The following is a 12,754-nucleotide window of genomic DNA, read 5'->3' on the forward strand; positions in this document are numbered from 1 at the left end:
TTGCAATTCACATTCTGTGTCAGGGTAATAAGCCTAAATATTTTGATGTGTACAGTGTCTTGCAAACATATTCACCCTCCTTGGTGTTTTTACTATTTTGTAGCATTACAACCTGGAATTAAAATGGACTTTTTGGTACCATATGACTATGAAGGTGCAAAATATTATTATTAATATCATACAGGATTTATATAGTGCCAACAGTTTACGCAGCGCTTCACAATATAAGGGATGTTTTATTGTGACAAAAACAATAAAGACAACCCCCCCCAAAAAAAACAGAGATCTTGCATCAGGGATCGTGCATAAGTATTAACTCCCCCTCCGCACCCCAAAAAGTCAATGCTTTGTAGAGCCTCCATATGCTGAAATTACAGCTGTAGGTCTCTTGGACTATGTCTCTATTAGCTTAAAGTGTTACTAAACCCAGGAATCGGCATTCACTACATCTGGTCTCCCACAGTACACAGGACATGGAAGTGCAATTATTTTAGTAAATGTAAACTGCTAAATGCCTTTTCTCATTAGCAGTTACAGCAGTCTTGTGATTTCTATCTGTGTCCTCCTACAAGCTAAAGCTTGTAGGATGTTTTCTTTCTGCTCTAGGAGGATGAAAATCCCGACCTCTGTCTGGACAGTGCTGATTGGCCCTGTGCTGATCACATGCACTTTTCCAAGGGGAAAAAAAAAAAAACCTATCTAGCAATACACACCAAACTGAGCATGTGCATGCACATGGTTCAGTCTGGAGATAAGAGGTGGTCACTTGAAAAAGGGGAAGAACAGAGAAGAATGGATCAAACGGCATTTTTACACAATGCAGAGGATTAACCTCTTAGGTTCCACAGTGAGTATAACAAGCGTGCTTTACTGCATATACAGACTGATTTGGGTTTAGTAACACTTTAACTCATCTCGCCACTGATATGTTTGTCCATCCTTCTAGGCAAAGCTGCTCCAACTCCTTTAAGTTAGATGGGTTGCGTTGATGTACAGTAATCTTCAAGTCATGCCACAGATTTTCAATTGGATTGAGGTCTGGGCACTGACTAGGCTATTCCAAGAAATTTGTCAGTCTCAAATCTGTCAGATTTAATCAGGTTTTCTTAAAAAATTGCAGTGTTTAGTGCGATCCATCATTCCTTTAATCCTAGCCAGTTTTCCAGTCCCTGCTGATGAAAAGCAATCCCATAGCATGATGCTGGCACCTCCATGCTTTACTGTGGGGATTGTGTTCTCAGGGTGAGAAGTGTTGGGTTTTGCACCATACATTGTGTTTCCATGATGGCCAAAAATATTAATTTTAGTTTAATCTTACCAGGGAACCTTCTTTCATGTATTTGAGAAGGCTGCCGCATTTTGTATGGCAAAAGCCAAACGTATTCTTATTTGTTTAAGCAATGGCTTTTTTTTCTTGCCACTGTTCCACCACATTCTCATCTGTGGATTTTACCAATTAGAGTGGTCCTATGGACAGATACGCCCATCTCCGTTGTGGATTTTTGTAGCTTCTCCAGTGTTATCTTTGGTGTTTTCATTGCTTCTTTGACTAATGCCATTCTTGTCCTACCTGTGAGTTTTGGTGGATGGCTTTCTCTTGTCAGATTTGTAGTAGTACATTACTCTTCTCTGTTTTGTTATAATGGATTTAATGGTGCTTCATGAGATGTTCAAAGTTTGTGATTCTGTCTTATAACTTGACCCTGACAACTTTGTTGATTGCCTGGTGGTGTCGCAGAATTGCAGGCCTTTCAGATCAGGTGTATTGTATTTATACTGAATTCATGTGATCATGTGATTGCACTCAGATGGGCCTTACGTAATCATCTAATTACAGTTAGGGATTTCTGAAATTCATTGGTTTGACCACATTTTATTTAGGGGTTTCATAGCAAAGGGGTGCATACTTAAACCACCCATAAATGGTTCAAATCTCAGCAGGTTCAGCAGGGACTGGCAGAGATTTGGACCACCTATGGGCAGGCTGGTTGTACCCAATTTGATTGTTGTGTGACTTGGGTACAGTCTGTTGGGTACAGTCTGTTAGATTTTTTATGTGATTATTGCCAGTTGCTATATAGTTGCAATATTCACTGTGTTCTCATGGTGGGGACAGCTTCCCCCCTGTGTCTCCCCCCCCTTCCCGCCAGGAGAACACAATACCACTGTGAGAGGGATTCCCCCATCAACACTAACTGTTTTGATAGGGGAATTGAACGTTTCTTTCCTGCAACCCGAGGCTGCAGGAAAGAAAATCGCATCGTCTATGGCTGGCTTTAAGCACATTCAAGATTTCCTTTATCTTAATTATTGTTTGTGTCACAATAAAAAATATTTTGCACCTTCAAAGTTGTGGGCATGTTGTGTACATCACATAATACAAAGCCCAAAAATCCACTTTAATTCCAAGCTGTAATGCAACAAAACAAGAAAAGCACAAAGTGGGGTGAATACTTCTGCAAGGCACTGTAACATAGTCACTTGGGACATTAGCTTACCTTGGTAAAGAAATTCAGTTTGGCCATGTATTCTATTTATTACAGATGAGCAGAACCTAGTTCTGTGTACTATCCTAGCCCATTACTACGTCCATCCATTGATTGATACCAAGAGTCTGAGCACTTATTGTACATATTACAGACGTCTCGTGCAATACCGAATAAGTAGCTGAGAACAGCTAGGACAAGTAGTAATGCAGTAGTGCCTATAAGCTGTGCTTATTTTTTTTAGAGAGCCTAAAAGCACAGATTGGGCAAATCCATAAAAAATCATGGCAGGAATTAGGCAGATTGCTGGTGGGGCAAAATCTTTGTTGTCCAGCAGAATCTTCAGCATCCAATCTTTCTAGGTGTTTTGGATGCCTTTGTCTACCCCTGTATATACTGTATGGTAGAGATGTAGTGGTAATTGGGTTGAGCCACAGCACATAGTAGGGGTTTCATACACCCAGGAGTGATGGATGCCAAGAATATACCAGTGGGTGTAGCTCTGCAAGACAGTGAACATCGGAATAATAGCCAGCGACACAGATAAATAGTAATACTGATTTTGTGCACAGCAAGGTACTTCTGTAACTTTTTTATTACAGGGACATATTTGCTTTAAATGACACCTGTAATTTTAAAACACAGAGAAGGCAGAAAAACAGTAAGTTCTGAAAATATGTTTTTTTAAAGTTCCCCATTCCCAGCTCAAAACTCTTATCTGGCAGAGTTCCAACACCTCCTACGTCCTCCACCTCTCACCTTTCGTGCCACCTTTTTACTACTACAGTGCTGCAATCAGTAGGCAGTGTAAGCTTTGATGACTCTTGTACTGTAGTGGTAACAAGGTTGGGGACAAGGGGTGTGTTTCAGGAATTTTTAGCTGCAGCCTTCAAACACACATAGAGGTTTCAGTTGGGAATGGCAACACTTTGGAAAGCTAAAAATAGACATTCAAAACTCACTGTTTTAATGCATCCTCAGTTTAATCCTATCAGGCTTCTGAAAACTGCAGTTGGGCTTTAATGTTGATTATTCATTTGTGATTAAACCAGACCCAGTGTGACACTGGCAAGTCAGCATTGCTGCAACATCTTGATTAGTGGGTATGTTATGTACATTTTAATACATTTTCCCGGGACACAGAAAGAAAACGTTCATAACAGAAAATGCTTAGCTTAACAACCAAAGACAAGATATTCTTCAATACAATTTAATGAGCATATCTAATATGCATATAACGCAGTCTTGACTGTAATGTTTCTTTATTGAAAGTTGAAACAAAAATGTTATTACGGTCGCTTAGAAATCAATCCACAAATTCATTCCACAAAGATATTAAAACACTCATGCTTTCCCATATAACTTCAAATGTTTCAAATATATTTAAAAAGTTGTAAAAAATGCCTATTAATTTACCTTTAAAGCAGAATGTATGCTTTACAAAAAGTTATTCTGCTTGGATTTCAGTTCAATGATATATGGATAAATGATTAGATCAACAAATTGAAAGGGTGATGTATGATTGCATATTTGCTGCAGAAATTATTTCTATACATAGAGTATCCCACTTTTGTGTACATGTTTATACGTCAAAAAGTCCTGACTGGGTAATTTAAAGGAAATTTATTACAAATCAAAATAACTATCTCGAAGCCTCTGATGGAAGTTGCCAACTGCTTCAAGGCAGTTCCTTCATTTCCAGTAAAGCTGAGAAGGTTCTACTTTATTTCCCTGTAACTTAGGCCCCTTTCACACTTATGGTCCGATCGGATCCACCGGTCAGGTTTTCAAGCAGACCCGATTGGAACATCCATAGCTCTCTATGGAGCAGCAGGTGTTAGTGAACATGTGTCCGCTGACACCTTCCGGCATCCAATCTGATCCTGTACGCTAAAAACAGACAGATGGGGATCCGTTCCCCATTGGATGACAGTCGGGTGAAAATAGACAGACGCTCCGTTTCCATCTGACCGCTCCATAAAAAGACAGCGGGCTGTGTCTGTGTCCTTTCTGCATAGCGGAGTGGACATGGATCTGTCATCCGACTGCTCAGCGGGAATCAATGGAGAGATCCCCCGATCAGCAGGCGGATCCGCTTGATGGAGCTTGCCCCATCTGAAAGGGGCCTTATGCATGTGGTTTGTGAAGTGGAAAATGGCTGCTTCCACCAAAGGCTTCTGAGATAGATGATCTGTTGCTTTTTAACAAATTCTCTTTATTGTATGGGAGCACTCTAAATCTGTTTCTTTGTAATTCTCTTGAAAATACATGGAACTGAAATATTTATTTTTGGAAATTCAAACAAATGTGATAAAGGGGATTAAAGGTTTGACCAACACAATGATGCTCCTGCCGTACCAATCTTTTTTTATGATTTTTTTTGGCCACAGGCACTAGGAACAGTAATATTTAAATAAATAGACTGTATAAAACTTTTGTTCACTTTCAAAAAATGCGCACATTAAATAAATACTGCTAAAAGTTTTTAGTCTCTTTGACCCCATGCATTGTCTTCAAAGCTTTGAACAGCTTTAAAACATCTTCATTTGGAGCACTCTTTCATCAAACCATAGTCAGTCCTATTTAGGAGGAATAACAATTACAGGCTGTCCCCTTTTCGGTCTCCACATTAGCACCTGTGCATCATTAGCATTAGGTTTTACCAGTGCATTGGTTGGGATTGGCTCCATGCGGCTTAAAATTCTTGGCTGCTCCTGCTGAGTCCTTCCCACCAATCTGGCCCGTTTACCCAAAACCTGAGAAGGATCCACCTCTATATCTACCCTCATCCTCCATTTTATTGTCTGTAAAATTATCTTTTCCTTGGTGTTCATGTTCATTGCTACCAACCATGTTGTAAAACTTTGGTCTCTTTTGATTCTTGTGAGTAAGGGCACATTACTTTCACTGACAGGCACTGCCCACGTCACACTTGGGTAAAAGTTGTCATTCATGCTGACGGAGAACCTGGAAATTTTGTTGGTAGGACCTATTAAGGTCACAGTTTCAGTGGTGTTTCCATACCAAGGATAGCTTACGCCATCTGAGTCACTGATGGCTTTTACCCTTCCTTCTCTCAGATCAGGAAGTTCCCAGCTGGACCTGGGGAGAAGCAAAAAAACATTAAAAAAAATAATGTTAAAAATGTTTATTTCAAATGTTTTAAGTAAATCATTTTATAGATTCAGTATATTTTTATGATTGTTAGTGGTTGTAAACCATAGACATAAAATATGAACAAATCATTCCCCTCTATAGTGTGTACTTATCTCTATCCAGAGCACTAAGTGCCATTTCTATGTGCTGCCCTGTTCTTCTATATCTGCATGAGTGACTTCTTTTTTGCATCAAATATTTTTTATTTCCATCTACATACATATATTCCATATATACAAATAACAGCATAATGTACCCCTCTCCCCCCTTCCCACGTATACATTGGTGTATCACTCTCTGAACCATATCATTAAACCAATTAAGCCATTTTCCCAAATATAAACATAATGTACATTTATTTATTTCCACATTTTAAAATTATTCTAACACTCTATTCACCACCCTCTCATTAGAGGTCAGTCCCATAGTCTCCACCCAAGGTCCCTATATTTTCTCAAATTTCTTAAGACACCTACTTTTCGTGTAGACAAACCTTTCACTTCTTATAGTATTTTTTACTGTTTTATCCCATTCTATACTTGTTGAAGGGTCTGATGCCAACCATCCGAGCCTGAAATAAACACCTAAGCACTGCGATTTGTGTATTATGTTACAAGGTCCCCCCATCCATATAGTCCAATATACATAACTTGGGATCCAGTCCCAAAGACACCCCAAACACAGAATTTATGCTACCAAGAATATTTAACCAATACCTATTCAGTTTGGGGCATCTCCAGACCATATGGATAAGGTCACCAGTCGGATCCCCACATCGCAGGCATGCAGCATCTGGACGTCTTCCAAATGTAAACAATCTTTTGTGGTACTGTAAATTCTATGTAATAAAAATAAATGTGAAATCCTCTGCAAGGGGGACATGGACACCAATGGTACTGCTTCCAATATATATTTCCACTCCTATTCTGTAATACTCCCTATGTTCTCCACCCATCTACTTTTACACAAGAGATTTCCATTTCCAGTAGGTATCGCAGCATAAACATCAGATATCATTCCCTTAGAAGATGATGCAAATATTTCCTTACATAACAGGGGTATCCCACTCCACTTTAGATTGATGCTAGATGGCAAACTCCTCTTTTAATTCTTAAAATGTATTCAGTGAATCAGACTTATACAACTAGTCCAGATGTACTGTCCCACAGTTTTCCCATTCCTTCATTCTTCCTATACTGAACAGCTCCAGCAGATTCTTATTATACTAAATTGGGGAGAATTCTGTGAATCACAGATACCCCAGTAGTGCCTTAACTACCTGACACAATTTTACTAATAATATCAGCGTAGGATACTTCAAAATGAAAGATTCCGCCTCTAAAGCCTCCATCATTGTATTGTGCCCAATACAGGTCATCACCATATCTCTGCATGCACCCCTACCTTCTGTTAATCCACTATTCATTAAGTGCTGTAACTGTGAAGCTAGAAACTAACTCCAGGAGTAAGGCTAAGCTAATCCCCCAATATCCTTAAGCAATTGTAATGTATGTTAGCGTATCCTCGACACCCCCTTTCTATAAATTAGTTCTCTAAAAATAGTATCCAATCTCTGAAACCACTGTTTATGGATCCATATCGAGGAGTTATGTAATACATACAAAAATTGTGGCAACCAGATCATCTTAACCACTTCAATACCGGGCACTTATACCCCCTTCCTGCCTGGGCCAATTTTCAGCTTTCAGTGCTGTTGCATTTTGAATGACAATTGCGCGGTCATGCAACACTGTACCCATATGACATTTTTATAATTGTTTTCACACAAATAGAGCTTTCTTTTGGTGGTATTTAATCACCACTGAGTTTTTTATTTTTTTGCTAAATAAAACAAAAAACACCTAAAACTTTAGAAAAAAAAAACGCACTTTTTTTTGTTTCTGTTATTAAATTTTGCAAATAAATAAAATTTCTTCATAAATATAGGTCAAAATGTATTCTGCTACATTTCTTTGGTGAAAGTAGTAATAATAATTGAATTTGTATTTTTTTTTTCAAATGTTTCTATTGTTTTTTTTATTCAATTTTTTCTTTTTTTTACTATTTAATTTTTCAGCACACTGTGACCAAAGCAATACAATGTTATGTGACAGTGTGACGATCTGTCACCCAGGATTCTCAACTAGGCAGGTTGAGGGGCTCCAGGGTAAGTGTTTGATACGGAGGAAAGTGGCTTTTCACTTTCCTCCTTTGTTTGTAAGGTCTGTTTTGGGATCTGGAGCCTGGAGATTTCAAAGAGATCTGGGAGGGATGAAATTTCCAATCCTGGGACCAGGTTTTGGGAATGGCCAGGAGACTGATTGCACAGGTGTGTGCAGGCCTTTTCAGAGAGTCAGGATCAGAGTTCTGGGCTCCACCCCGGCAGATAGGAGTCAGGAGGGCTCCACCCCGGCAGATAGGAGTCAGGAGGGCTCCACCAAGGAGAGGTGGAAGCCAAAAGCGGCAAGGAGCTGCTTGGTAGTAGCTATGTGCTAGTGGCCAGCTGTGTGCAAGAGCCATGGTTTTTGAAAGGGTCTGCAGGAGTCAGACGTAAGTCTGAAGAGGAAGGCCAGTGGAAGATTGTATATCTGAGAGAGCCAGGAGGCTGAATTTTGTTTATGTGGATGATCAATACCCCTGTGTGGGAAACTTCTGTTTTGAACTTTTATTTAAATAAAAGTGGGCAAAAAAAATCCTTAAAAAAGAAAGCGAGTAGCTGTGTGTGTTTAAAAGCTCTACCACTCTGAAGCGAGTTCCCACAGTTACCATAATAACATTGAACTACTCTGGGCAAGTGATCAGGATTTTTTTTTTTTACACATTGTGATTGCTAATACCAATGTATTTCATTGATATTTGCAATCATTGTTACTGAATGAAACTGATTCATTCAGTCTTTTGTTGTGATTAGCTGTGATTGGGCAAAGCTCATCACATGATACAGATGGGCTGTGATTGGCCCTGTCTGTACTATGTGACTGCTTTGACCATTCACAGCTAATAACACAATTGTATACTATGAATGGCATGAAGTCATCCATTGTATACAATTGACATGTGATATTCTGTGATTAGTCACAGTGTTCACATGACACTCGCAATGGGCCGGTGTAATGATATGTCATCCACGGGACACAGTCGGTGACAGATCGCGCCGCTGCGCGACCCTGCACATTTTGACAGGACGTCATAAGACGCCCAGTCACAACGGCAAGTGTCCTGAACGGCCGTCAATCTGCTATAGGATGGACGGGAGGGTGTTAATTAGATTGCAGCGTCCTGTCACAGATAATGGAAGTCTGGGCCACACCCCACTTTTTCTTTTAAAACTAGTTATTAATGGGGCTATATTGTCAATAGTATAGTGCTTAGCATCTCCTGTTATATACAGTCAGGTCCATAAATATTGGGACATCGACACAATTCTAACATTTTTGGCTCTATACACCATCACAATGGATTTGAAATGAAACGAACAAGATGTGCTTTAACTGCAGATTGTCAGCTTTAATTTGAGGGTATTTACATCCAAATCAGGTGAACGGTGTAGGAATTACAACAGTTTGCATATGTTCCTCCCACTTGTTAAGGGACCAAAAGTAATGGGACAATTGGCTTCTCAGCTGTTCCATGGCCAGGTGTGTGTTATTCCCTCATTATCCCAATTACAATGAGCAAATAAAAGGTCCAGAGTGCATTTCAAGTGTGCTATTTGCATTTGGAATCTGTTGCTGTCAACTCTCAAGATGAGATCCAAAGCGCTGTCACTATCAGTGAAGCAAGCCATCATTAGGCTGAAAAAACAAAACAAACCCATCAGAGAGATAACAAAAACATTAGGCGTGGCCAAAACATTCTTAAAAAGAAGGAACGCACTGGTGAGCTCAGCAACACCCAAAGACCTGGAAGACCACAGAAAACAACTGTGGTGGATGACCGAAGAATTCTTTCCCTGGTGAAGAAAACACCCTTCACAACAGTTGGCCAGATCAAGAACACTCTCCAGGAGGTAGGTGTATGTGTGTCAAAGTCAACAATCAACAGAAGACTTCACCAGAGTGAATACAGAGGGTTCACCACAAGATGTAAACCATTGGTGAGCCTCAAAAACAGGAAGGTCAGATTAGAGTTTGCCAAACGACATCTAAAAAAGCCTTCACAGTTCTGGAACAACATTCTATGGACAGATGAGACCAAGATCAACTTGTACCAGAGTGATGGGAAGAGAAGAGTATGGAGAAGGAAAGGAACTGCTCATGATCCTAAGCATACCACTTCATCAGTGAAGCATGGTGGTGGTAGTGTCATGGCGTGGGCATGTATGGCTGCCAATGGAACTAGTTCTCTTGTTTTTATTGATGATGTGACTGCTGACAAAAGCAGCAGGATGAATTCTGAAGTGTTTCGGGCAATATTATCTGCTCATATTCAGCCAAATGCTTCAGAACTCATTGGACGCCGCTTCACAGTGCAGATGGACAATGACCCAAAGCATACTGTAAAAGCAACCAAAGAGTTTTTTAAGGGAAAGAAGTGGAATGTTATGCAATGGCCAAGTCAGTCACCTGACCTGAATCCGATTGAGCATGCATTTCACTTGCTGAAGACAAAACTAAAGGGAAAATGCCCCAAGAACAAGCAGGAACTGAAGACAGTTGCAGTAGAGGCCTGGCAGAGCATCACCAGGGATGAAACCTAGCATTTGGTGATGTCTATGCGTTCCAGACTTCAGGCTGTAATTGACTGCAAAGAATTTGCAACCAAGTATTAAAAAGTGAAAGTTTGATTTATGATTATTATTCTGTCCCATTACTTTTGGTCCCTTAACAAGTGGGAGGCACATATGCAAACTAAAGAAAATATATATAATAGCGCCTATGGAAAGAAAAAATTATATATAAATCGCTTATTGTGATATACCAGCTGCAAAAAATCACCATAAATAAATAAAGTGTAACAATTATTCCAAAAAATATTTTGCGCTAGTAAACATAAAAATATATCCGTGAAACAAAAAATCTCAAAAATATATATATATGCATGAATAATATTCAAGTGAAAAAAAGTTCAAATAATAAGTCCACACTATAAAATATATGTAACACAAAAAATGTGTACAAAAAATGTCTCAATGTGACAGACTACCACCAAAAAACTGAATAAACTCACCAGAGCTATAAAACAAAAACGTGTATTGCTCTGGGAGCGATAATAAAATGGCAAGTCATTTGTAGATATATCTTCAGGAAATTAAATTCTGCAGAACACCGATCCACATAGACCAATTTCAGATGGAGCAAAATACTTTCAAATTCTCATCAAGGAAATCCACTTCTCCAAAAAAGCCACCCTTAATCGTATCCAAGGAAGAAGATTCCAGACACTCGGAAGAAACAAAAGAACTTCATGGTGCAGTATTATTAAAAACCAAATTCCTTTATTGGATACTCATTGCACTTAACTCAGGAGGTGTCCCAGCCGACACCAGCATCAACAGCATACAGCAATCACAGAAAAGGGACCCAGCTACTGTGATTGCTGTATGCTGTTGATGCTGGTGTCGGCTGGGACACCTCCTGAGTTAAGTGCAATGAGTATCCAATAAAGGAATTTGGTTTTTAATAATACTGCACCATGAAGTTCTTTTGTTTCTTCCGAGTGTCTGGAATCTTCTTCCTTGGATACGATTAAGGGTGGCTTTTTTGGAGAAGTGGATTTCCTTGATGAGAATTTGAAAGTATTTTGCTCCATCTGAAATTGGTCTATGTGGATCGGTGTTCTGCAGAATTTAATTTCCTGAAGATATACAGTTGTGGCCAAAATTATTCAACCCCCAATGCTGTAAAGGGGTTTAGGGACTATAGTGTACATTTGGAATTGTATTCAGAATCAAATCCTACAAGGACGTTGTAACTACCCAAATGCAACTAAAATGACATCAATTGTTTATGTAATACAGTAGTAAATGGTTCTTATGTGGTTTCTTCATTGCCACAATTATTCAACCCCTTAAAGACTACCACTCTGAAGAACAGAGGTTCATACAGGTGCTTTCCATCAGGTATTGAAAACACCTGTGGATGTCACCGAGCAGCAATCAAGCATAATAAGCACCAATTAGGCAGCTTTAAAATGACTGTGATACTCAGCTCCTTCTAGACATTTACTGGTGTGGTTACAAACATGGTGAAGGCAAGAGAATGGTCCAGGAAGACAAGAGAAGAGGTGATTTCTCTTCACAGGAAGGGCAATGGCTATAAGAAGATTGCAAAGATGTTAAACATACCAAGAGACACCTTAGGAAGCATCATTCGCAAATTCAAGGCAAAGGGCACTGTTGAAACGCTACCTGGTCGTGGCAGAAAGAAGATGCTGACTTCGACTGCTGTGCGCTACCTGAAGCGTAGAGTGGAGAGAAGTCCCCGTGTGACTGCTGAGGAACTGAGAAAAGATTTGTCAGATGTGGGTACAGAAGTTTCAGCCCAGACAATAAGACGCACACTGCGTAATGAAGGCCTCCGTGCCAGAACTCCCAGGCGTACCCCCTTGCTGTCTCCAAAGAATAAGAAGAGTCGACTGCAGTATGCCAAAAGCCATGTGGACAAACCACAAAAGTTGTGGGATAGTGTTCTGTGGACTGATGAAACAAAATTAGAACTGTTTGGGCCCATGGATCAACGCTATGTTTGGAGGAGGAAGAACAAGGCCTATGATGAAAAGAACACCTTGCCTACTGTGAAGCATGGTGGAGGGTCAATCATGCTTTGGGGCTGTTTTGCTTCTGCAGGTACAGGGAAGCTTCAGCGTGTGCAAGGTACCATGAATTCTCTTCAGTACCAGGAGATATTGGATGGAAACGTGATGCAGTCCGTCACACACCTGAGGCTTGGGAGACGTTGGACCTTTCAACAGGACAATGATCCCAAGCATACCTCCAAGTCCACTAGAGCATGGTTGCAGAGGAAAGGCTGGAACATTTTGGAGTGGCCATCGCAGTCACCAGACTTAAATCCGATTGAGAACCTCTGGTGGGACTTAAAGAAAGCAGTTGCAGTGCGCAAGCCTAAGAATGTGACTGAACTGGAGGCCTTTGCCCATGAAGAATGGGCGAA

General features: G+C 40.0%; 1 protein-coding gene across 1 annotated transcript in view; it reads right to left on the minus strand.

Annotated features, from left to right (window-relative positions):
• Window positions 1-3,680: 3,680 nt before the first annotated feature.
• Window positions 3,681-12,754, minus strand: part of LOC149449891 (protein FAM78B) — a 123,716-nt gene continuing 114,642 nt past the window's right edge. Inside the window, exon 2 of the mRNA XM_089692647.1 lies at window positions 3,681-5,588. Within this exon, the coding sequence (XP_089548773.1) occupies window positions 5,066-5,588 (523 nt within the window). The 3' untranslated portion in view covers window positions 3,681-5,065. The remainder of the gene's footprint in view (window positions 5,589-12,754) is intronic.

This window comes from Staurois parvus, unplaced genomic scaffold, assembly GCF_062004578.1.
Source record: "Staurois parvus isolate SC_StPar_1 unplaced genomic scaffold, SC_StPar_1.0 ptg000597l, whole genome shotgun sequence".
Taxonomy (NCBI): domain Eukaryota; kingdom Metazoa; phylum Chordata; class Amphibia; order Anura; family Ranidae; genus Staurois; species Staurois parvus.